General features: G+C 42.2%; 1 protein-coding gene and 1 long non-coding RNA gene across 22 annotated transcripts in view; one reads left to right on the top strand and one right to left on the bottom strand.

Moving 5' to 3' along the window:
• The window catches only part of LOC311517527, a 36468-nt gene extending 23145 nt beyond the window's left edge, over positions 1 to 13323 (top strand). For 2 of the 3 annotated variants that reach the window (XR_014710728.1, XR_014710729.1), the window contains 4 exons: positions 2802 to 2897; positions 3728 to 3917; positions 8411 to 8759; positions 13046 to 13323. This is a non-coding gene — a long non-coding RNA (uncharacterized lncRNA). The remainder of the gene's footprint in view (positions 1 to 2801; positions 2898 to 3727; positions 3918 to 8410; positions 8760 to 13045) is intronic. The other variant, XR_014710727.1, reaches the window with a different exon arrangement.
• MYT1L (myelin transcription factor 1 like) overlaps positions 1 to 23822 on the bottom strand; it is a 379271-nt gene that overhangs the window by 15862 nt on the left and 339587 nt on the right. For all 19 annotated transcript variants that reach the window (XM_084622387.1, XM_084622401.1, XM_084622382.1 and 16 more), the window contains 3 exons: positions 23558 to 23620; positions 12834 to 12917; positions 10993 to 11214 (listed from right to left, as the gene is read on the bottom strand). In XM_084622387.1, the coding sequence (XP_084478513.1) occupies positions 10993 to 11214; positions 12834 to 12917; positions 23558 to 23620 (369 nt within the window). The remainder of the gene's footprint in view (positions 1 to 10992; positions 11215 to 12833; positions 12918 to 23557; positions 23621 to 23822) is intronic.

The raw sequence follows: 23822 nt of genomic DNA, 5'->3' as shown, positions 1-23822 counted from the left end.
GACTTAAGATAGAGGGCAGGGAAGTTTGTAGGACATTGACAAAGACCTGCTGTCGAGAAACTGTGACCTCAGAAATTAGTTGAGGGGAAAAATTTTGTTTTCTTTGGACTTTTGTCATGTATTTGACTGGTGAACCTGTGCCCTGAGGAGAAGTAGTTTAGCTTGCCTAGGGAGCAAGTCATGGACAGATCCCAAGAGAACAGAATGTAAGGGACTGAGTTAAACTTTTTAGTTTGCCACATGTTATCCCAGGAAGTGGTGAAGGAAGTGGCTTTGGAGAAACAAATGCAGATAGCCTGAGGCTCAGTGGTAACAACTGATTCCTGTCCTGGGGCCTGAGGCCACAACTCCCAGGTGGGAGGGAACTTGTGTCATGATGACTTGTACACTGGCTCATAAACTTGAAGACTCTAAGGTCAAAAGAGACCATCATGATCATCTAGTTTGACCTCCTGTACATTGCAGGCCACAGAACCTCACCCATCCATTCCTGGAATAGCCCCCTAACCTCTGGCTGAGTCACTGAAGTCCTCAAATCAGGGTTTAAAGATTTCAAGATACAGAGAATCCACTATTTACACTAGTTTAAACCTACAAGTGACCCATGCCTCATGCTGCAGAGGAAGGCGAAACCCCCACAACCCAAATATGGCGATTAGTTAGACCCTGAGTATGTGGGCAAGACCCACCAGCCAGACACCTAGGAAAGAATCCTCTGTAGTAACTCAGAGCCATTCCCATCTAGTGTCCCATTACCAGCTGTTGGAGATATTTGCTGCTAGAAGTCGTAGGCTGGCTACATGCCATTATAGGCAGTCTCATCACACCACCCCCTCCATAAACTTATCAAGCTCAGTCTAGAAGCAAGTCAGGTTTTCTGCCCCCACTGCTCCACTAGGAAGACTGTTTCAGAACTTCACTTCTCTGGTGGGTGGAAACCTTCACCTAATTTCAAGCCTAAACTAGTTATGGCCAATTTATATCCGTTTGTTCTTGGGTACACAGTGGTGCTCAACTTAAATAACTCCTCTCCCTCCCTGGTATGTATCCCTCAGATGCATTTATACAGTGCAATCACACCTCCCCTCAGACGTCTTTTGATTAGGCTCAACAAGACAAGCTCTTTTCGTCTCCTCTCATAAGGTATGTTTCCATTCCTCAGATCATCCTACCAGTCCTTCTCTGCACCTCTTCCAGTTTGAATCCATCTTTCTTAAACATGGGAGACCAGAATTTCACACAGTATCCAGATGAGGTCTCACCAGTGCCTTTTCTAATGATACTAACACTTCCCGGTCTCTATGGAAAATACCTTGCCTGTTGCATCCTAGGACTTCATTAGCCTTTTTCACGGCTGCATCACACTGGCAGCTCATAGTCATCCTGTGATCAACCAATATACCCAGGTCTTTCTCCTCCTCTGACATTCCAACTGATATGTCCCTAGCTTATAGGAAAATTCTTGTTGCTAGTCCCTGGGATTGCTAAGATTCAGAGTTCATATAGCATTATAATGAGTGGGGTAGTTCACACTTCTCTTTGCCCTACTATTTCCCTTTATCTCTCTGAGGAGCCGGACAAATGAGACAACAGTGTATTCACCCAAAATCAGATTACCTCTGCTCCCATAAGGTCTAGAAATTTAATTAAAAAAAAAAGGCAAGCCTAAATTCTGTAGGAAATAATGGGGCCAACAGAGAAGTCCTGATCCCTGGCCCAGCTCTAATTTTAACTGCCTTATGTGTGTATTTTGTTGAAATGTTGATGTAAGCAGAGGCAGGATGAGCTCTACCCTGACATCTGGTGACAAGTCATGGTGGGTTGTGAAAAAGAACTTCAGGGGCTGATCTCATTTGCATAGGCACACCCACCCCGCCTAGATGGTCACTTTGGCGACTGTAGGCGCCCCAGTTTCTCTGTTATTGAGGCAGGAATAAACTGTTATTATCCTGATTATGTGAATCAAGGACAGTGGAACTGTACTTGGCCTTTTGTTATGATGGAGGGACTCACCATCAACTAAGCAGCACCCGCTAGACAAGGGTCATGGGTTCCAAAACCCAGTGAATGGAGAGAGAGGCTGGGGATAGGTATTAATACTTGGTGGTATAGGCCCCATGGTGATGCTACATGCTAATTGCCCTTCCTCCTCTCTCTAATGTGGAATATCAGAGCTAATTTTGATTTCATTAGGAATCTAGGCTGCTGAGCTGAATTCACGTTGGGCCAACAGTGCACCAGCACTGAGGCTCCCCTACTACAAGCTGAAATCACAAAAGAGCTAAATTTACTAAGAGCTGAAATCACTGAGCGTTGTGTTAAGTAGTGGGGGAGCCTGAAGATATATTGTGGAACAGTTTGTGGGACGGTTGGTAGAGCAGAGCGGCTCTTAGAGCACAGCAGTTTGCGGGATGGCTGTAGCGGCTCATGGGATGGCTGGCAGAGCGGAGCGATTCGTGGGATGGCTGGTGGAGAGGAGAAGAGCCCCATGGAGAGGTGGGGCAATTGGCTTTGGACCAGGTAAGGTGCCCCTTAACTCCCCCCATCTCCACCCAGGTTGGAAGGTAAAACTCTGCAGATAAACTTTCAAACTCTGGGGCTGCACTGACCAGGGATAGAGACTTTTGTTGTTGGACTTTTGGGACTTTGGGTGATTTTGGGTTGTTGGACTCAAGAACCAAAGGGAAAGGACACGCCGCAATTTGCTTGGGGTGGGTTTTTTGCTCATGGGTTGTGTTATGAATCCTGTTGGTGGTGTTTCCCCAACATAATGCCACATTGTTTCTCTCTGTTATTAAAAGGCTTTGCTACACTCAGACTCTGCGCTTGCAAGAGGGGAAGTATTGCCTCTTGGAGGTGCCCAGCGGCGGTGGTATATATTTGTCCCAGGTCACTAGGTAAGGGGCTCGAGCCGGTTTTGCATTGATTTATTGGAATGGAACCCCTAGATACTGAACCTGGCCCTTGTTGCTGCCAACTCTGACGGGAAAAAGGGTTACATTTAAAATCAAATAATGAAATGAGTTGGGAATCTTGGAAGCAGGCAGACCCCACTCTCTGCTGGTAAACACTCCACTTACTTCTGCCTGCACTATAGATGTGATTCACCTCCCCTAATGGTGATTACTAGCTGCTGCTCCAAGTTGGAAACAATCAGGGGAAGGCAGGTCACACTGGAACATTAGGCCAGGAACAGGGAAGAATTAGCATAATGCCTGTAGTGTGCTAAAGTGGAGAGGCTGGGCCAAGGGTAGAAATAAGATTAAGAGGAAGAATGAAGCTGAGAGACTACTATGGGAATGGGAGGAGTTACTGGTCGCCAGAAAGGGAGAGTGAAGAGGAGGATGGGGTGAGGAAGGACTACTGCCAGGCTAAGGAGAGAGTATAGGAATTTACTTGCCTCCATTCCTTCAGGAGAAAGAACAAAATATGAATAAAATCTGCTTCAGTGATCAAACAATTAAAGCAGAATTTACCCTCAATGCGTCAAAAATCACTGACTTTTCTAAAAACAACCTCAGCCAATGGAAATATTTCACCAGATTGTTTAGTGGTTTCAACAGAATAATACATATCAACTCACATCAGTTATATGGCCTTTATAATTCACTTCTGAGTCATAGGTCTTCCGCTACAAGTGAGATTAATGTGTAATCTTGTTTTAGCTCATTTTTAATGCTCTAGTGCCTTATAAACCTTATGTTGGCTTTTTTTTTTCCCACTGGAGGAACAAAGGGAAACAGAGAGATACATAGATATCTCATCTCCTGTCCGACAGCTCCCGGGCTGTTAAGGAGGAGGAAAGTCTCAAGAGAGGAAAGCATCAAGATGGAGCAGAGGGAAACGATCCCATAGTTGGGACCCACCTTCCAGATGATGTCATGGTATCCACTTGCACTGAGGATATCCTTCTGAGGGTAATTATTAAGAAGAGACAGGCAATAATAGTAGGAGATTTGATTATTAGAAATATGGATAGTATGTGTATGGATAGTATGTGTTTGTGATGCCTGGGAGAGCTGCATAGTGAATTGCCTGCCGGGTAGGAAATCAGCGGATCTCTTGAGACATGTAGATAGCCTTATATGTAGTGCTGGGGAGGAGCCAGTGGTGAGGGAACATGCAGGTACCAGTGACACAGGGAAAGGGAGGAGAGAGGTCCTGGAGGCCAAATTTAGGTTTCTAGGTAAGAGATTGAAGCCCAGGACCTCTATGGTAGCATTCCTACATCTACTATAAAGTGGGTCCATAACTGGTTGAAAAAACATTCCCAGAGAGTAGTTATCAGTAGTACACAGTCAATCTTGATGGGCATATCAAATGGCATCCTTCAGGGATCAGTTCTGGGTCCAGTTCTGTTCAATATCTTTATCAATGATATAGATAATGGCATAAAGAATACACTTATAAAGTTTGTGGATGATACCAAGATGAGAAGGATTGCAAGTGCTTTGGAAGATAGGATTAAAATTCAAAATGATCTGGACAAACTGGAGAAATGGTCCAAAGTAAATAGGATGAAATTCAATAAGGACAAATGCAAAGTGTTAAGAAGGAACAATCAGTTGCACACATACAAAATGGGAGATGACTGCCTAGTACTGTGGAAAGGGACCTGGGGGTTATTGTGGATCACAAACTAGATATGAATCAACAGGGGGAAACTGTTGCAAAAAAAAGCAAACAACATTCTGGGATGTATTAACAAGAGTGATGTAAGCAAGACACAAGAAGTAATTCCTCCAGTCTTCATGTACTGATTAGTCCTCAACTGGAGTATTGTGTCCAGTTCTGGGCACCACATTTCAGGAAAGATGTGGACAAATGAGAGAAAGTCCAGAGAAGAGCAACAAAAATGATTAAAGGTCTAGAAAACATGACCTATGAGGGAAGATTGAAAAAATTGGGTTTGTTTAGTCTGGAGAAGAGAAGACTGAGCGGGGACATGATAATAGTTTTCAAGTACATAAAAGGTTGTTACAAGGAACAGGGAGGTAAATTGTTCTCATTAACTTCTGAGGATGGGCCAAGAAGCAATGGGCTTAAATTGCAACAAAGGTGGTTTAGGTTGGACATTAGGAAAGCTTCCTGTCCGGGTAGTTAAGCACTGGAATAAACTGCCTAGTTGTGGAATCTCTATCTTTGGATATTTTTAAGAGCAGGTTAGACAACTCCTGTCAGGGATGGTCTAGATCATGGGTTCTCAAATTGGTCATGACCCCTCACGGGGTCGCGAGGTTATTATGTGAGGGCTTGGGAGCAGTCAGACTCCACCCAGAGGTGAATGTAAGCCAGTACGCCTCTTTAAATAACCGCCGGAGCCCTGCCGTTGCTACTCCAGGGCTCCGGGGGCTATTTAAAGGATTGGGGCGGTAGAAGCAGGGGAGCCACAGGCCCTTTAAATAGCCCCCAGGGCCCTGGAGTAGCAGGGGCTCCAGGAGCTATTTAAAGGACTGGGTCTCCAGCTGCCTCTGCCGCCCCAGGCTAATTAAAGGACTGGGGTGGTGGAAGCAGGGGAGTCGCAGGCCCTTTAAATAGCCCCCAGAGCCCCGGGCTGCTGCTGCTACCCCAGTGGGGGGCGGGGGAGGGAGGAGGAGGTGAAGGGGGGCACTTACCTTACAGGGTGGGCTGGGGTTGGCTCTGACCCCCCTCGGCCACACCCCTTTCGCCCTAGGCCCCGCCCCTTCTGGGGGCCAGAGCTGGCCCCAGCGTATCAGTAAGTCACTCGACTTACTTTCACCCCTGACTCCACCCCAAACCCCGCTTCACCTCCAGCATTTATAATAGTGCTAAATATTTTTTAAAGTGTTTAATTTATAAGGGGGGTTGCACTCAGAGGCTTACTGTGTGAAAGGGGTCACCAATACAAAAGTTTGAGAATCAATGGTCTAGATAATACTTAGTCCTGCCATGAGTTCAGAGGACTGGACTAGATGACCTCTCGAGGTATCTTCCAGTCCTATGATTCTGTGATACCCTTGAAATGCTTCCAGTTCCATACTCAAGGTCAGAAAGACAGGCGTAACTGCAAGGTCTCAAAGCGTGGATGAGATGGTGGTGTAGGAAGGAGGGATTAGGTTTATTAGGAACCGGAGAACCTTTGGGGGAAGGAGTGGTCTAAACAGAAGGGATGAGTTCTACATGAAACAAAATGAAACCAGATTGCTGCCACATAAAATTAAAAAGGTTGTAGAGGATTTTTTAAACTAAAAGCTGGGGAAAAGCCAACAAGTGTGGAGAAGTACACTGTTCAGGTAGAGATGACCTTTAGGGATGAATTTTTTAAAGGGAGAACTCAATATCCTAGTAAAAAGGATAGGAAAGAAGTTAATAAAGTATAGGTAGGTGCTCGTGAGGAACAATAAAATGAAATAGAGTCCCACTTGAAGGCAAGCAACTGAATATTGACAAAATATACAAGTGCTTCTGTACAAATGCTAGAAGTGTAAATGCTAAAATAGGTGAACTAGAGTGCTTGGTATTAAATGAGAATATTGATATAATAGGCATCACGGAAACATGGTGGAATGAGAATAAACAATGGGATATGGTAATACCAGGGTATACAATATATAGGAATGATAGAGTAGGTTGCGCTGGTGGGGAAGTAGCACTATATGTGAAAGAAAGCATGGAGTCAAATAACGTAAAAATCTTACATGAAACAAATTGTACCACAGAAGCTCTATGAATAGAAATTCCATGCTTGAATAAAAAGAGTATTGCAGTAAGAATATATTCCTGACCACCTGACCAGGATGGTGACAGTGACTGTTAAATTCCAAAGATATTAAGAGAGGTTACAAAAGCAGAAAGCACAATAACAGTGGGTGATGTCAGCAATCCCCCTATTGACTGGGTACATGTCACCTCAGAATGGGATGCAGAGATAAAATATTCAGATACTAAAAATGACTGCTTCTTGGAGCATCTAGTTCTGGAACCCGCAGACACAATTCTTGATTTAGTCCTAAGTGAAGCACAGGCTCTGGTTCATGATGTAACAATAGCTGAACTGCTTGGTAATAGTGATCATAATGTAATTCAATGTAATATCCTTGTAGGAGGTCAAATAGCAGAAAAACCTGCCACAGTAACATTTAACTTTAAAATGGGGTCCTATACAAGAATGAGAATGCTTGTTAGATGGAAATTAAAAGGAGCTGTCTCAAGGATTAAATGCCTGTAAACAGCATGGGAACTATTTAAAAATACCACAATAGACACTCAGACTAAATGCATATCCCAAATCAGAAGACAATAAGATGATCAAAAGAATAACCATGGCTAAACTGCGCGATAGAGCCCGTTGGAGGCAAAAAGGCATACTTTAAAATTTGGATGTCAAATCCTACTGAGGATAATAGGAAGGTGCACAGACACTGGGAGCATAAGAGTAAAAGTATAATAAGGCAGGCCAAGAAAGAATCTGAGAAGAAACTTGCTAAAGATACAAAAACTAACAGTAACATATTTTTAAAGTAAATTAGAAGTTGAAACTCTGCCAAATAGGAAGTGGGCTCAGTAGGTGACCAAGGTGTTAAAAGAGCACTCAAGGAAGATAAAACAACCACAGAGAAGCTAAATTAATTCTTTGCATCTGACTTCACTGCAGAGGATGAGAGATCCTCATCAGAGCTGTCCTTTTAAGGTGACAAATCTGAAGTATGGTCCCACATTGATGTATCAATGGAGGAAGTTTCAGAACAAACTGATAAATTAAATAGTAAGAAGTCACCAGGATCAGATGATATTCACCCAGGAGTACTGATGGAACTCAAATATGAAATTGCAGAATTACTAATGGTAGTATGTATCCTATTGCTGAAACAAGCCTCTATACCAGATGATACAGTGGTCAGACAGCTTTTTTCAAACCAAAGTAATGTTTAATCTGAATAGGAGGAGCAAAGCCTGAGACAAGCTATATGCATATCTGTTTCACCCAAGGCTCACCATCTCCTAGAAGTTTTGGAAGACCCAGTTGCTTCAGACCCATCCATGCCACAGGACCTGTCTGTTTGTCTGTGTCAGTCTGCTCCTCATGAGCTGCTCTGAACAACTGCCTTGCCCTCCTTTTGAGAGTCATTAAACCATTTCATTTCTTTCGATCTGTCTGTTCCCAGCCTTAGCAAAACAGCTGTGTAACTTTGCCAGGGCCTGCAAATAACATCTTCACAGCTAATAACTCAGGTATTTGTTCCTTAACCTCCTGACTTATTTACAAAGAGGTGTCTTATTTGGATTCATTGTGTTAACTTCTTGCTTGTTTCCTGTCAGCTCTGCTATTAACTAACCCTACCCATATTTATGGTCCATATTCTAAAATAGTCAGAAATAAACGTTTCCCAGGACCCCGTCACATTCAGGTTTAATAAATTAATACAGACCAGCCCCTTGTCCTCCACAGAGAGAAAACAGTGGATGATGACCACTACTCCTCCCCAGTGAAGCCACACAGTTCACAGATCAACTAGTCATTCCCCTGCTGTTCCGCCAGTCTGCGCACAAATTCCTCACCCAGCACTACTGTGATGAATCCCCCATTGCACTTCTACATCATGTGGAGCCTTCTGTGACAGGACTGGAAGATGCTGGATTTCATTCCATGAGCCAAGCTCTGCCTGACTTATACCCCATGGAACTCCACTGTTCTCAATGACATTACAGGGTATATTATTCAAGGCTAATTATTTTCCCTCTGTGTTTAGCAATAACTTATAATGGGCATGAACATTAGCTCACAAGACTAATGTAAGGTAAGCACATATTTTTTAAATATCTTGCTTTCCAAAAGGGAAAATATATTTAATTTGCTCAACTCAGATAGACTGTAAACAGCTTAGGCAACCTCATCCCTCTTAAAGGGATTTTTACACATACATGATCACGTTTCAAATGGGTGAATTCTGATTTTATGTATTTCGAAAAGACAGTCACAATGAAATTGAGGTGCTGAATACACACAAGGGAAAGGAAGCAAGGGCCCTTAAAATAGCATCTTTGCATGCACCTCTCTTATAATGTATTAGAGTAGCTACACTGCTCCTGAGTCCACGTCTCTCTCAAGCTAGTGCACGCCAATCCATAGTGCTGACATTGTCGGAGTGGAATGCTGTTTCAAATTAAGCTCGGTAGTAAAATCCTTTCACACCAGATTTGTGGGCTCTAGGGTCTCTGACAACTTGTTCAAGAATCAAATTGTCAAAACACACCACAGTGACCTATTTACATTTTGCAAAAGAAAAGTTTACTTCATGTGCCCTCACTGGTCTGGATTGCAGCCCAGAATGTGATAACAGCACCTCCATGAGGTAAGTAAACATACCAGTTCACAGAAGGGTAAACTGAGACACAGAGAGGGTAAAGCCAACCTTTTTTTAGGCATCTCAGTCCATACACAGACACCTATATAAGTACCCTGATATTACAGAGGTGCTGAGTATTTGTCTCTCCCTGAAGTTAATGGGAGATGCAGGTGCTCATAGAATCATAGAATCATAGAATATCAGGGTTGGAAGGGACCCCAGAAGGTCATCTAGTCCAACCCCCTGCTCAAAGCAGGACCAATTCCCAGTTAAATCATCCCAGCCAGGGCTTTGTCAAGCCTGATCTTAAAAACCTCTAAGGAAGGAGATTCTACCACCTCCCTAGGTAACGCATTCCAGTGTTTCACCACCCTCTTAGTGAAAAAGTTTTTCCTAATATCCAATCTAAACCTCCCCCACTGCAACTTGAGACCATTACTCCTCGTTCTGTCATCTGCTACCATTGAGAACAGTCTAGAGCCATCCTCTTTGGAACCCCCTTTCAGGTAGTTGAAAGCTGCTATCAAATCCCCCCTCATTCTTCTCTTCTGCAGGCTAAACAATCCCAGCTCCCTCAGCCTCTCCTCATAACTCATGTGTTCCAGTCCCCTAATCATTTTTGTTGCCCTTCGCTGGACTCTCTCCAATTTATCCACATCCTTCTTGAAGTGTGGGGCCCAAAACTGGACACAGTACTCCAGATGAGGCCTCACCAATGTCGAATAGAGGGGAACGATCACGTCACTCGATCTGCTCGCTATGCCCCTACTTATACATCCCAAAATGCCATTGGCCTTCTTGGCAACAAGGGCACACTGCTGACTCATATCCAGCTTCTCGTCCACTGTCACCCCTAGGTCCTTTTCCGCAGAACTGCTGCCTAGCCATTCGGTCCCTAGTCTGTAGCTGTGCATTGGGTTCTTCCGTCCTAAGTGCAGGACCCTGCACTTATCCTTATTGAACCTCATCAGATTCCTTTTGGCCCAATCTTCCAATTGGTCTAGGTCCTTCTGTATCCTATCCCTCCCCTCCAGCGTATCTACCACTCCTCCCAGTTTAGTATCATCCGCAAATTTGCTGAGAGTGCAATCCACACCATCCTCCAGATCATTTATGAAGATATTGAATAAAACCGGCCCCAGGACCGACCCTTGGGGCACTCCACTTGATACCGGCTGCCAACTAGACATGGAGCCATTGATCACTACCCGTTGAGCCCGACAATTTAGCCAGCTTTCTACCCACCTTATAGTGCATTCATCCAGCCCATACTTCCTTAACTTGCTCAACCCCTCTGCAAATCAGGCTGCTTATACAGATGAATTTAGGTGCCTAACTTTAGGCACCCAAGTTTGCAAAGGTAGGCCTAAGTACCTAGGTAACAAGTCACACAGCAAGTCAGTGGCAGATTTGGAGTTTTTATAATTGAACATTTATTTTTGGAAGTTCCTTCGATATACGAAAGGAATCATGATCTCCTCCTGAAAGACCTTATAGCTAAAAACAGAACTCAGGAATCTTGAGTCCCTGCTTAAACCACTAGAAAGGTGGCTTCCCACAGAGTAAAAAAAGACAAAATTAAATTAAAACAGAAACATGCCATGGCAAGAGGTTGTACTGCATATCAGGGTTATCTAACTTAAGGAGTACTTTTGAGGGGAAAATATAGACTGTAGTTACTCACCTACGATGGGTAAGAAAACTACCACTGACATGTCCCGAGCCATCACATCCTGGAGTTGGACATGACATACCTTCCGTCTTCACTGATTTCCAAGAGAACTGTGAGCCATTTAAGTACCCATCCTTTTGCCTTTTGGCAGCTAGAGGGCACCCTGATGCACTGCGATGGGATGCATACTTTCCAGTTATATGACCCTGACCATCACAACCAGGAACTGGACATCTGGATAGCAGATAGATGAGATAAACTTTATTGTCTTGCCATCATATACCTGGTAGCCTCTACAACAAAGTCAAAATAAACCTGACATGAAAAGAAAAGAACAATCATGCTCTATGGACTTAAAAAAAAAATCACCAAAGATACCCCAATGGAATAGTCAAACATGTGAAGCTAGAAGAACTTTGTTAACCAAAAAAAGATTTTCAGCTCTCTGGCTGATAAAAAATAACCATGCTAATCAATGGCAAAGTCCTAGGCTTTCCACTTACACTGCATATTGGAGAGAAAGTAGCAGGGTACATGTTTTAAATGAAGGTGTCTATTATGGTAAATTGCACACTGGGTTTAAAGTGACAGTTACTGAGCTTCAGTGACTGAATAGTGAAATTTAAAAACTCAAAATTTTTAAAATCCCACTTAGCATAGTTCTATGTGCATTTGAAGAATGTGTATGAAATTTAAAGGTGATTTACTTTAAAATTATGGTAATGTTATAAAGACTTAGATCTCAATCAAACCTTTGCCATAGTTAGTACTTCAAAGGGCCATTGTCAGATTAAAAATCACGGGCCAAAGCTTCCGAGATTTTAAGCACCGAAAGTGCCTATTGGGGCAAACTGTGAAATGTGGTAGTGCTCATTGGCTGACTGGCTATTAGAAGCTATTAAATCTCACAGGATTGGGCCCAGAGAGATCAATGAAAGGAGTTTTGTGTGCTCATCAGGTGCTCACTGTTGCTCGAGATTTCCCCCCATAATATTTAGCCCCATTTATTTTTAAGAAACAAATGTTGTTACCTGTGTTAGTAGGAGCAGTTTAGAGTATTAAACACTGAATGTACTTTTCAGCATGTTGCTGCTTGATTAAATTTTACAATTTGTGCAGCTTGGACAGTCAGAGTAGTCCGTTTCATTGTCTGGTTATCTTACACTAAAACAATGCTGCAATGTTTGGGGTCTGATCCTGAAAGGTGCTGAGCAGCCTCCACACTGACTGACATCAACGGGAGCAGAGGTCATTCCACATCTCACAAGGAGAAACACGGGACAAAATTTTCAAACTTGGGTGCCTAAAGTTAGGCAATTGCTTCAATTTGCAGGCACCCAAATCACTGGCCTGATTTTCAGAGGTGATCATTCCCAACTCCTGTTGACTTCTGAATCCCTTTAAATACTTTGTGTGTCAGATGTAGCTTGTCTATAGTGTTTATTTACTGTGTTAACAGAACAAGGCTGTGGAGAGCTTGAAGTTTTTTTATTTTTTATTTTCACTTTAAAAAATACAGTTTTTCAAACTTTCCAAATACAAGGGATCAGATCCTCAGCTGGTGTAAATAAGCATGGCTCTTCACCTGAAGTCAAGTCACTGAAGTCAATGGATTTATATCAGTGGAGGATTCAGCCTTTAATAGTCAGAGAACAATTGAATTTGTTTTAAGCAAACCAGATATGACCTTTCCATTGATTTAAAAACAACTAACTGTGATCTTTAGTTAAGCGTATCTTTGTTCTTGAATTACTATGACAAATATGATAAAGTTCATATTTTAGAAAATCAGGCTGCCAATATACCTGCTCTCATAATACACACAAAGGTTATTTGACTAGATTTGTACTTACCTAATTGGCTCTTGGTCTTCTTTGTCTTCCTTGCTTTGTGCTATCCTGATTCCACTTTTCTTTGCTCGTGGACAACCTGAGAGACTGAGTGAAAGAACAAGTTTTTAAAAGTAATTCCTCATTCCTGACTATAATTCATAAGGGCTCTACAAAAGGACATTCTTTTCACATGAAATACTACAGGCTAGATAATACTGTCTTGTTTTCAACAGTTATAGCTCTGATGATTTAAAGAAGAAAGACAGCTGGCAATAAAAAACCACAAGGGGGAGCCAAGTATCTCAGATTCCGACTGAAGGCTGGGACTGGGAGTACTTTGCACACCACACACACAGCCCCTAAGGAGAGAGAAAGCAGCTTTTCAAATCTCTGTCTAATGATCCGTCCAGCTGACTCAGCAGAAGCAGTGATAGGCTTCAGAAGGAGTGGGATCCAGTGTTTTATGACCGAAAGATAGCATGTCCTGTGTGTGCTTGAGATGTAAATAAGAATAAGGAATAAAAGCAAAAAAGATCTCTGTATCTTTTTTTTTTTTGGGGGGGGGGGGGGAGATAGAAGATCTTTTAGGGGATATATGAAGACAGTTAAATTTTCTAAAATTTTCCTGTGGAACATGCATTCAGGAATTTGTTAAAGAATCATCGATAATAATATTGCACAGATTACAAGCTGTGCAATGACTTCCTGGAAAAAAATAATGTAAGCCAAGGGAAAATCTAATAAAGCTAGCTAGCAAGCTAGGTAAAAGTACTATGTATTAGGCACTGAAAATGTATTCAGCACTATACAAGATACAAAGAACTATACCTTTGTATCCAAAGAACTTCCAGTCTGAGTTCTTCTTTACTATATAAGGTATAGTTATATAAACTCTTTAGCAAGCTTTTCAGCAACTGAGTAAGTTTGTAAAAATTGGGCACATTGGGCTAACCAGTCAGAGCTGAAGGAAAGTTACTTTTACCAGTTGCTATGAGTGTCAGTGACACAAATGTGTACATCTGAAAAAAACGATGCTTAATCTTTAACTCAAACGTTATTTTCACCTTCTCATATGGATGTGGAAGCTGGAAATCCATCAAAGGAACAGATAGATGTCTAATTGCCTTTAAAAGCAAGTGCTTCGGGAAAACACTAGGTATTAAATGAAATGAACTTACAACAAGTGCCAGGATTTGTCAGAAAGTTCAATAACTCTTCAGGGCTGGCCTACCATGAAGCGAACTGAGGCAGCCGCCTCAGGTGCCAGACTGTTGAGGGGCGCCACTAGGACCCAGAGTGTAGACAATTGTGTCTGCTACTGGTGCATATGTATTCTCTCCGCTCTAGATGCACAGAGATGGTGGAGTGCTGTGCTGGAGGAAGGAGGTCACAAGAGACATAACAGGCAGGCAGGAGAAAAGGTGAGATGGAATAACAGAAAGCAGGAGCTGCAGGGGGAGAGAGGAGGAGGAGCCTCTTAAGTACCTCTCTAGCACCCCCAGGAGCCTGGACTGATTAACACCAGCTTCTCAGGGAGCTTCCTGTTTCCTGCTGCTTCCCTGAACCCACTTGAGGAGAACAGGCAGTCAACTGAAGTAGTAGGAGCCAGTTAGGCCCTTAAAAGCTGATATCTCCCCTCACTCAGGCCCTGCTACCAGCTTATTGTCCCCTTATAAGCTACCTGCTTATTTGTCCCCTTCAACTGAGTGTTGAGAGCCACTATAGCTGGCACAGAACAGCAGTCATGAGTGAAAGAAGAAAACACCCTTCTGGGGTAACATTCAGAAGAAGAAAGAAAGCAAAGGAAGCTTTTCTATCTAAGCAGGAAGGAGCTCTCCTGAGATACATAGACACAAATATTTACGGTAAGCCTTCCGGCCCTAGTGAGGATGTGAGTGGTGAGGAGATGCCTATCTTCCAGTTCGTCAGAGCGCAGGTGACCTGGCAGCTACTGTAGCATCCATATCTCCATCTCAAATGGATGTAACCATGCACATTCTTGAAAAAAAGTCTAGATCAGAGGTAAGAGTGTGGTGGAGGCACAAGAAACAGCTGCTGCTGAGTTTAGTTCCTTAAGTCTAGATGATCCAGGATGTGGACCCACTTGAACAGTAGCCTGAGGGACTTCCTTGTACTGCATGGACCACAGCAGGTGAAAAACTTCATGTTCCCCAAAGACAATGAAAATAGAAGTTTCCATCCAACATATTACTGGCGTGAAATCCCCAATGGTGACAAAGTGGAGAGGCCATGGCTTATGTACTCAAAAACCCAGAATGCTGCATACTGTTTTTGTTGCAAACTCTTCCAGTCTAATGTTCGACCCACATTGGGTTCTACAGGAACAAAGGACTGGAACAATCTGGCTAGAAATCTGGTATGCCATGAGAAGGCAGCAAATCACCAGAGAGCATTCCATAGGTGGAATGAGAGCTTGAGATGCGACTAAGGTTAAAGGCCACCATAGATGATCAGCATCAAGAGAAAATTGCATCAGAGTCTCTTTACTGGCAAAATGTTCTGAAAAGGCTCATTGCCGTTGTGAGAATGCTTGCTACCCAAAACCTAGCACTGCATGGCACTTCAGATCAGTTACACGCAAACCATGGAAACTTCCTTAAAATTGTGGAGCTGATGACTGAGTTTGATGCTGTACTCCAGGAGCATCTCAGAAGAATCACCACCCAAGAAATGTACACACACCACTACCTTGGAAAAACAATTCAAAATGAGATCATACAGTTATTGACGACAAAAGTCAAACAGAAGATTGTGGCAGATCTGAAGTCAGCAGGATATTACTCTGTTATTCTGGACTGCACACCTGACACCAGCCACACGGAACAAATGACTTTAATGGTGCGTTTTGTAACAACAACAGAGCACAGCGAAAATGTCCCTGCAATGGTGACTGTCAGAGAGCACTTTCTAGAATTTATTGACATTGATGATACTACAGGAGCTGGTATGACAAATGTGCTTCTTAAAAAGCTGGAAGATACGGGAACTGCGAAAGCTGACATGAGAGGTCAGGGCTACGATAATGGTGCCAACATAAGAGGAAAGAACAGAGGAGTGTAGACATGGATCCAAGAGTTAAACCCCCGAGCTTTTTTTGTCCCATGCAGTTCTCATTCATTGAACTGGGTGGTCAGTGATGCAGCATCAGCTTTTAGTGAGGCTGCTGAATTTTTTAATGTATTTCAAAGCATATATGTATTTTTCTCTCCATCAACTCATCGATGGCAAATTTTGAAGCAACATCTGAGAACATCCTCTCTGACACTGAAACCACTGAGTGCCACACGATGGGAAAGTCGAGTGGAGGCGATAAAGCCTATCAAACACCAAATTGGGAAGAGAGATGATGCCATAGTTGCCATTATGGAGGATAATGCTACGACAGGAACTTTTCGTGGGAGAACAGTGGCAGAGGGAAATGGAATCACCAGAATGATATATAACTTCAAATTTCTGTGTGGCTTAGTGTTGTGGCATGACATACTGTTTGAAATAAATGTTGTAAGCAAGAGACTCCAAGGTGTTGACCTTGATATATCTGGAGCAATGGAACAACTGGACAAAGCAAAGTCATACCTACAGTCTTACCGGTCAGATGAGGGATTTCAAAATGTTCTGAAGAGTGCACAAGAGTTGGCAGAGGAACTTCACACTGAAGCTATTTTCCTACGCATTCAAGAATACAAGAGTCACTGAAGAAGAAGACATTTTGATTATGAGGCACGGGATAATCCCATAAGACCTCAAACAACAATTCAAAGTTGAGTTCTTTAACCAGGTGCTAGATTGTGCAATACAGTCAGTTGAAAAACGTTTCATGCAGCTCAAAAACCCAGCAGTATATTTGGGATGTTGTAGGATATTCCAAAACTCCTCACTATACCTGAAGAAGACCTACACCAGCAATGCGGGGCACTAGAGACAGTGTTGACACATGATGACATGCGCAATATTGATGCGAGTGATTTAGGTGATGAACTGAAAGCCCTTTCAAGATACATTTCAGCAAGATCAACTCCAAAGGCTGTTCTGGAATATATGCGCACAAATAAGATGACCACACTCTTTCCAAATGCTTTTGTTGCTCTGCGCATACTTCTAACACCTCCTGTAACAGTTGTCAGTGGAGAATGCAGCTTCTCCAAGCTGAAGTTAATAAAAACACATCTACCCTCCACAATGACATAGGAGAGGCTGGTCCGCCTTTCAACCATCTCAGTAAAGCATGAGCTGGTCCTGACTGTGGACCTTCAGGAAGCAGTTCAAATCTTTGCAACCAAGAAGGCATGGAAAGCACCACTTCGATTATGCAAACAGATAAAACTGCCAGTGTTTACTATGCAGACAAGAAAAGTTACATTTGCTGTTCAGGCATTTGAAAGTTAAGTGTTACTTAAAAATTTTGAACAAGGCATTTTAAGTTGTTAGTTCTCCTTTATTGCGGTAGGTAGCAGAGCAGTACCATGAGAGGAGTAGAACAGGAAGAAGGCAGAATTGAGACCGTTATAAGTTTTGGCCCAAGTGAGGGGCCATGGGGGCATCATTTGAGCTCCCCGCCTTAGGCGCCAAAATGTTATGGGCTAGGTCTGACTCTTTATCTCCAGAAAAGAAGATGGAAATATCTGGGACATATGTTAAGAATGAAGCCAGAGCATCTGCCATGGTAGGCATGCCATTGGGCAGGTGGAGGAACATGTAAAAGGGGCTGACCTAAAGAATCCCTCCGTCAAACAGTATTTAGGGGGGCAAATTTTATGGGAATAAACAACATATAGGATATGTGAAGACTGGCCCAGGATAGACAGGGACAACAGAACCTTGTTTGTGCCCTAAGTGACATCTGATGGCACAGGAAGGATTCAGATGGCTTTGTTTACTGCTGACCTCACATATTCTGCATCCACTTTTACCAACTACCAAAAATTTCTTGGATACCTGGTTTTCCAGGGGATTTTCACTTGTCAGGCATCCATTTCTTGCATACAACTGACATAATTACGACAAGCATCACAACACGCATACACCCAGATACCTGACTTTGGTAATTAGGACCAGAACATTGGCCCTTCAGCTGCAAGGACAGAGGCCTCTAGCATGAGTTGAAGGAAATCTCCCTTGTCTAACACTAGTAGTGTTATTCCCGTTATTCACACTGTGGGCCAGCCACTAGAGTCCAACACAATCGTACATAAAATCAGTACATTACCTATATTTAGTCACTCATCCTATTAGCTGTTAGCTGCTTGTTCTTTATTTGACAAGCATAAACCTCTCTCTAAACTTCTGTTACAGGTGATTCTTTTAAATCCTTTTCTGTACATGAAATCGCTTCTGGATGTCCTGCTGCCCCCTGGAATTCCTCACCTTTTGTCCCCTCTGACCCAGTTCTCCATCACCGTCAACAATCTCACTGTTTTCTCTGTCCCACAGATATGACGGAGCAACTACTGACAATACAACACTAACATGTATGAATTCTTTAGACAGATATTTAGGAGATAATTTTAACAAGTTTAGGACATGTTTAAACATTCATCGGGCTTGTTGTTCTTTAAATTACTCCTATATAATACTAATTTGAGCTCCAATCAGATATCCTTAAAAGGTAAAATCCTGGCTCCACTGAAGTCAATGGGAGTTTTGTTACTGACTTCAATGGAGCAAGGATTTTCAAAAAAATAAAGAAAGAAAAATTACTGAAAAAAATTGATTTTTTTGTAAAAGTTTGCATTTAGTTAAAAAGCTATTTTCCAGTCCCTTCCCCGCCCTCCCCCCATATATTTCAACAAGAATTTTTCTACTAGCTCGAACAGCAGGTATCAAGAATGTCGTCATAATTCTCATCAATTCCAGATGCCGATGAAGGGCCAAATTCTGCTCTTTGGTGTAAAGCTAGAGTTACTTCACTGACCTGAGTGGAGTAATTCTGCCTTTACTACAATTATAGCTCAGAGAAGAATTTTGCCAGAAGTTCAGGTTCAATTTGTTTTTTCAGAATTATCTAGGTTGCCGGTTATATGGTGTTGTTATTTATTATGTACACTGCAATAGCACCCATGCTGATGGTGACCCCATTGTGCTGAGCACTATACAAACATATGTCACGTTCTTCCTACATCTTGGCTTCTGTTTGCTGAAGAGAGACTACTACTTTCCTTTTCAAGAAAAGTTCTGAATGTTCCAACTTGTGTGGAAGAAGTAACCCATCAATGATACTGATGCTGATCATGTGTGTGACAAATCCTGTCTCTTGTTGTATCTGAAAGCTGGACTGTTAGAGGAATTGCCTAGGAAAGCAAAATACTTTATACTAGATATACAGCTATGTGCGCTTGTGAAATTTGTGTGCGGCTTTCATCACAAAATCAGAATGAACCGTTTATGCCTTGATTCATGATTCAATACCTTTTTTTGGCACTATAATATGTTAGTAAATTCGAAGACCTTTCAGGTTCTTTAGTACCTTTTTAAATACATAGTTCTGGGTGTATGATTTATTTATTTTTCCTTTGAGAGCAGATTCATTAAGAAAACACATGACAAATATGAGCCTTTGTTTTAATTTTTTATCCTATTACAACCAAAAGCTATTACAGAGTATACATATTTATTTCATTTTTTCATGTCAAACTAACTCCTCATAAAATAAACACAGGATGACAGGCCAAATTCAGCCCTGATGTATGCAAGTTTAACTTCAACATCTTCAAGGGCCCTGAATGGCTTCATTGACTAAAATGGAGTTGCACAGGGTTAAACCAGGGCTACATTTGTCTTCAAATTCAGGAGTTTGTTATACAGCAGCTATCTGCAACACAAATGATACCCAGACCTGAAGAAGAGCCCTATGGAACCTCAAGAGCTTGTCCAATTGTTGGTCCAATAAAAGATTCTACTTCTCCCACCTTGTCACCCAGACATTTTGGCAGTCAGTTAAGATAGCACTATGTCATTGAAATGTTCTTGTACAAAAAGGGTTTCACATCATTGTATCAGGTATAGTCTAAAAAGAAGTGTTACTTAATGAGATCTAAACAGGAGGAAAGTAGTGCTAATTTTCCAGGAGAGAATCAGAAATACTGGTTATAGACATACTAAAAGTCCATGATATATAACCATTCTTACAGGTTACCAGTTCATTAATTCTTTTATCAATATACTTTCACTAGTCAGTAGTAAGGGTCTTGGGCAGCTCATAGGCTGTGATCTCAAAAATGAAGAATGATGTGCTAGATGAGAAACCTCCAATGAAAAACAAGGTGGTTGTGGGAAATGGAGACTCAGAGTAGATAGGATGTCTCCCTCTGAGTGCAATGCCAGCACTCCAGCCTGGTGCTCAGGATATGGTGCTGGTAGTGCTTTCTTCCACAAGATGCAAAACCAAGGTCCTGGAGCCTGGTGGTCACTGAAGACCCCATGGTACTTTTCAAAGGAGTAGGTGTGTTAATCCTAATGACTGTGAGACTTTGTACTCCCCCTCCCCACGTGTCCTTTCCCTTCCCTACCTTATTTCTTCTTTTTCCTCTCTCTCTCCTTTCTCCTTCTGTCTAATAAAGTCTGGCTTAGCTGGCCAAGACTACATATATTGCTCTTGGCCTGTGACCAGAGACGACAACTAAATGCAGTGCCCACACAGCCCAATGCTGGTACAAGTTTGCCAGGTCTCGGAGTGGCTGATAAGGCCATGTGCTGCGCCTGTGTTTTTCCAGCAGTGAGGTTGCAAGTGAGAGTCAAGACCAGAGAGAGATGCTGCATTTTCTATCTTTGCTGTTCTTTTCTTTCTCCTGTTGTGTGTGTTTGTCTTAAAGGAAACAGGATCGGACTTTAACAACAATAACAACAGCTCTAGCCCATTGGAACTAACTTCTATTTTCTTCAAAAGGACAGTTGCCTCCATCTCTGATATCTCCTAAAAGACTGTTAAACAAGGGAGGTTTTCCTTCTAACAACTCTTTCCAGCTAAAGAGAAAGGGAACAAGGATGTTGTTAAAATGAAAGCCTTATTTAATATTGTACTTTACATTTCAGATGCTTTAACTGTTTTTCATTCTCTTTTGTATCTTTATTTAAAGGTTAAAAGGATTTTTAATTATGTGTTTGTGTAACCCACACACCTTCTGGGTGGGGTGTTCTGTCCCATTTAGTGGCACCGAGATTACTTAAAGAGAGAGATAAAATGAGTCTGCTCTACAGGCTGAGCTAACAGCCAGTCAGGTTTTAGCTCATGCGGTAGAGGCTCATGCACTAAGCTCCAGAGATCCCCGGTTCAATCCCGCTCGCCGACAAACCCTGAGGCATAACATTTGCACTAATCAGGCTGAGGTCTCTCTACCAGTGGCTCTCAGCCAGGGGTACACGTACCCCTGTGGGTACGCAGAGGTCTTCTAGGGGGTACATCAACTTATCTAGATATTTGCCTAGTTTTACAACAGCCTATATAAAAAGCACTAGCAACGTCAGTACAAACTAAAATTTTTATACAGATAAAATGAGAAAGTAAGCATTTTTTGAGTAATAGCATGCTGTGACACTTTTGTATTTTTATGTCTGATTTTGTAAGCAAGTGGTTTTTAAGTCAAGTGAAACTTGGGGTATGCAAAACAAATCAGATTCCTCAAAGGGGCACAGAAGTCTGGAAAGGTTGAGAACCACTGCTCTATACCAAATCCTGAATCTTGTTTGAGACTGTTTAATGTTGGACACTGACTGGGTTATATTAACACCTTTAACTCTTTGGGCCCTTTTATTCCCTCGACATTAATACAACAATGCACACACACAGAATGAGCTACAGCTCACAATAGCCCATTGTGGATAGGGGCTTGGTGGTGGGGTAGGGCTACTGGATTCAAATTTAAGCAGACCAAAGGCCACAAACACTTGAACAGAATTAACACAGGGATCATAGTCCTTATTTTCAGGGCTGGATTAAGTCACAGAAGCGAGGCAGAGTTGCCTTGTGCCTTTTCTGTGGGTTGAGGTATATTCTCTTCCCCCACAACCTTTTCATAGTCCCCTGAATTTCATTCAGTGTTATTAATTCCTTTCTTTTTTCTCAAACTGACTAGATGACTTCTGAGACTGGCCACAAGACACTTGCTCTCACTTGTACCATGATGCAAAAGAACCTCAAAATTGCATTAGCAGATTCAGGAAGTTTGGGGGCAAGTGATTTGGCAGAGCGCCTTAATACCAATCTTCATACTAATCTGAATTTAAGAGCTCTTTGGTATTTACTGTTGTGTGTACATTACAACAGTGTCAACTGCTATGTGCCCTTCCCGTTATTTAGTTCTATATGATTTGAGCTCCTTTGCTCTCTGTATTGTTCTGATCTTCATTCCCCTGCCTCCGATTTAGGTTATCTGTGCTAATAAAACATTAAAAAACCATCTGATGCAACTCCCTTACCCAGCAGAGTTAGAGTTTTCCAACCTGCTGTTCAAGATCTTTAAAAAATGCTACTGTACATTTAGATTGTTTTGCTTTTTCCGTTAAAATCAAAAGGTCAGTAATAGAGCACCTCAGTGACACAGGTGCCTAAGACCCATTTTCAAAAGTGACTTAGACACATAGGAGCCTAAGGGCTTGTGCATACTTAAAATGCTACAGTGGCAAAGCGGTACCATTACTGCTGTAGTGCTTCAGTGTAGTCACTACTGCCCCGGTATAGGTAATCCAGAGCCCTGAGAGGTGGTAGCTAGGTCGACAGAATAATTCTGTTTACACCACGGGTTAGGGCAGTTTAACTACGTCTCTCGGGGATGGGTGGATTTTTCACACCCCTGAGAGATGTAGCTATAACAATGTAAATTCCTAGTGAAGGTCTGGCCTTTCTTATTGACTTTCAATGAGATTTAGACCCTAAATCCCTAAAAGCCAGATTTTTAAATGTACTTAGGTGCCAAAAGATGCAGCTAGGTCCCTAGTGGAATTTTTAAAAAGCAGCTAGACTTTTAAATCCTATAAGGCGCTTATCTGCATCATTAGGTGCCCACATACCTTTAAAATCTGGCCCTCGGTCACTTTTGAAAATGTGACTTAGGCTCCTAACTCACTTAGGTGATTTTAAACATTTTACACCTTGTCTTTTTTAAGGCAATCTTTATTTTTGAAATTAAATTATTTTTAAAGGGAATTTAATCATTATTGTGATTTAGTTGTCATTTGTCCTGAACCGAATGTGGTGGCAGATTCCTTCATGTCTATGTTTCAATGATGTTTTGGTTTTAAACTATTTTTCCCACTTACACCAGTTTTACACTGCTGTACCTCTACTGGCTTCAACAGAGTTCCTGCTGGTTTGCACCTATGTGAGCAGATAATCAGGCCCAATAGCATTAACTTTAATAGGAGCAGGAATTGGCTATCCTACTAACCCTGGGCCAGACATCATTGGGTACATTCCTGTTACTAAATATAAAGCAGCTTTTCTCACCTTACTGAGTTTCATACACATAATAGAGGTGGCACTAACTACTCAGCATCTACCACTCCCTAGTTACTATACTACCATAGTATCTCCTCTTCTGGGAATGGGAAGATACTATTGTTACATCGATCTATAAATGCAGCATTTCCCTCAGCACCTCATGCAAATGATAATAAAAGTTTAATCAGGCACAGGTGACAGATTCGCGCTCCCCGCACCCCAGGTCCCTTTCCCATTTTGTTATCCAATTGAAACATACATGACTTAAAGACCAAAAACTCTCTTTACATACCTTCGATGTGAAGCATAATTCCCAGTAATGTGCCCAGAGCCATCGCAACCAGGGGTGGGACACCTAAAATAAATTTTAAAAAATATTAAATGGAGTAATTTCCTTGGAAGAAAGAAAACCCATACATTAATTGCCCATCAAAAACTCCCTGCTTGGGATGTCGTTTCCACAGGTGCCAGCCAGGGAGACCCCTGCGGGCTTCTTTGGCTCTGCCTCCTCAGAGCTTAATCCCAAAGCAGAGGGTGGAAAAGCTCTCTTTACTCGC

This window comes from Lepidochelys olivacea (assembly GCF_965140295.1).
Source record: "Lepidochelys olivacea isolate rLepOli2 genome assembly, chromosome: 3".
NCBI classification, from domain to species: Eukaryota; Metazoa; Chordata; order Testudines; family Cheloniidae; genus Lepidochelys; species Lepidochelys olivacea.
Note: the sequence above shows the minus strand (reverse complement) of the source record. Positions and strands in the feature narration are given on the sequence as shown.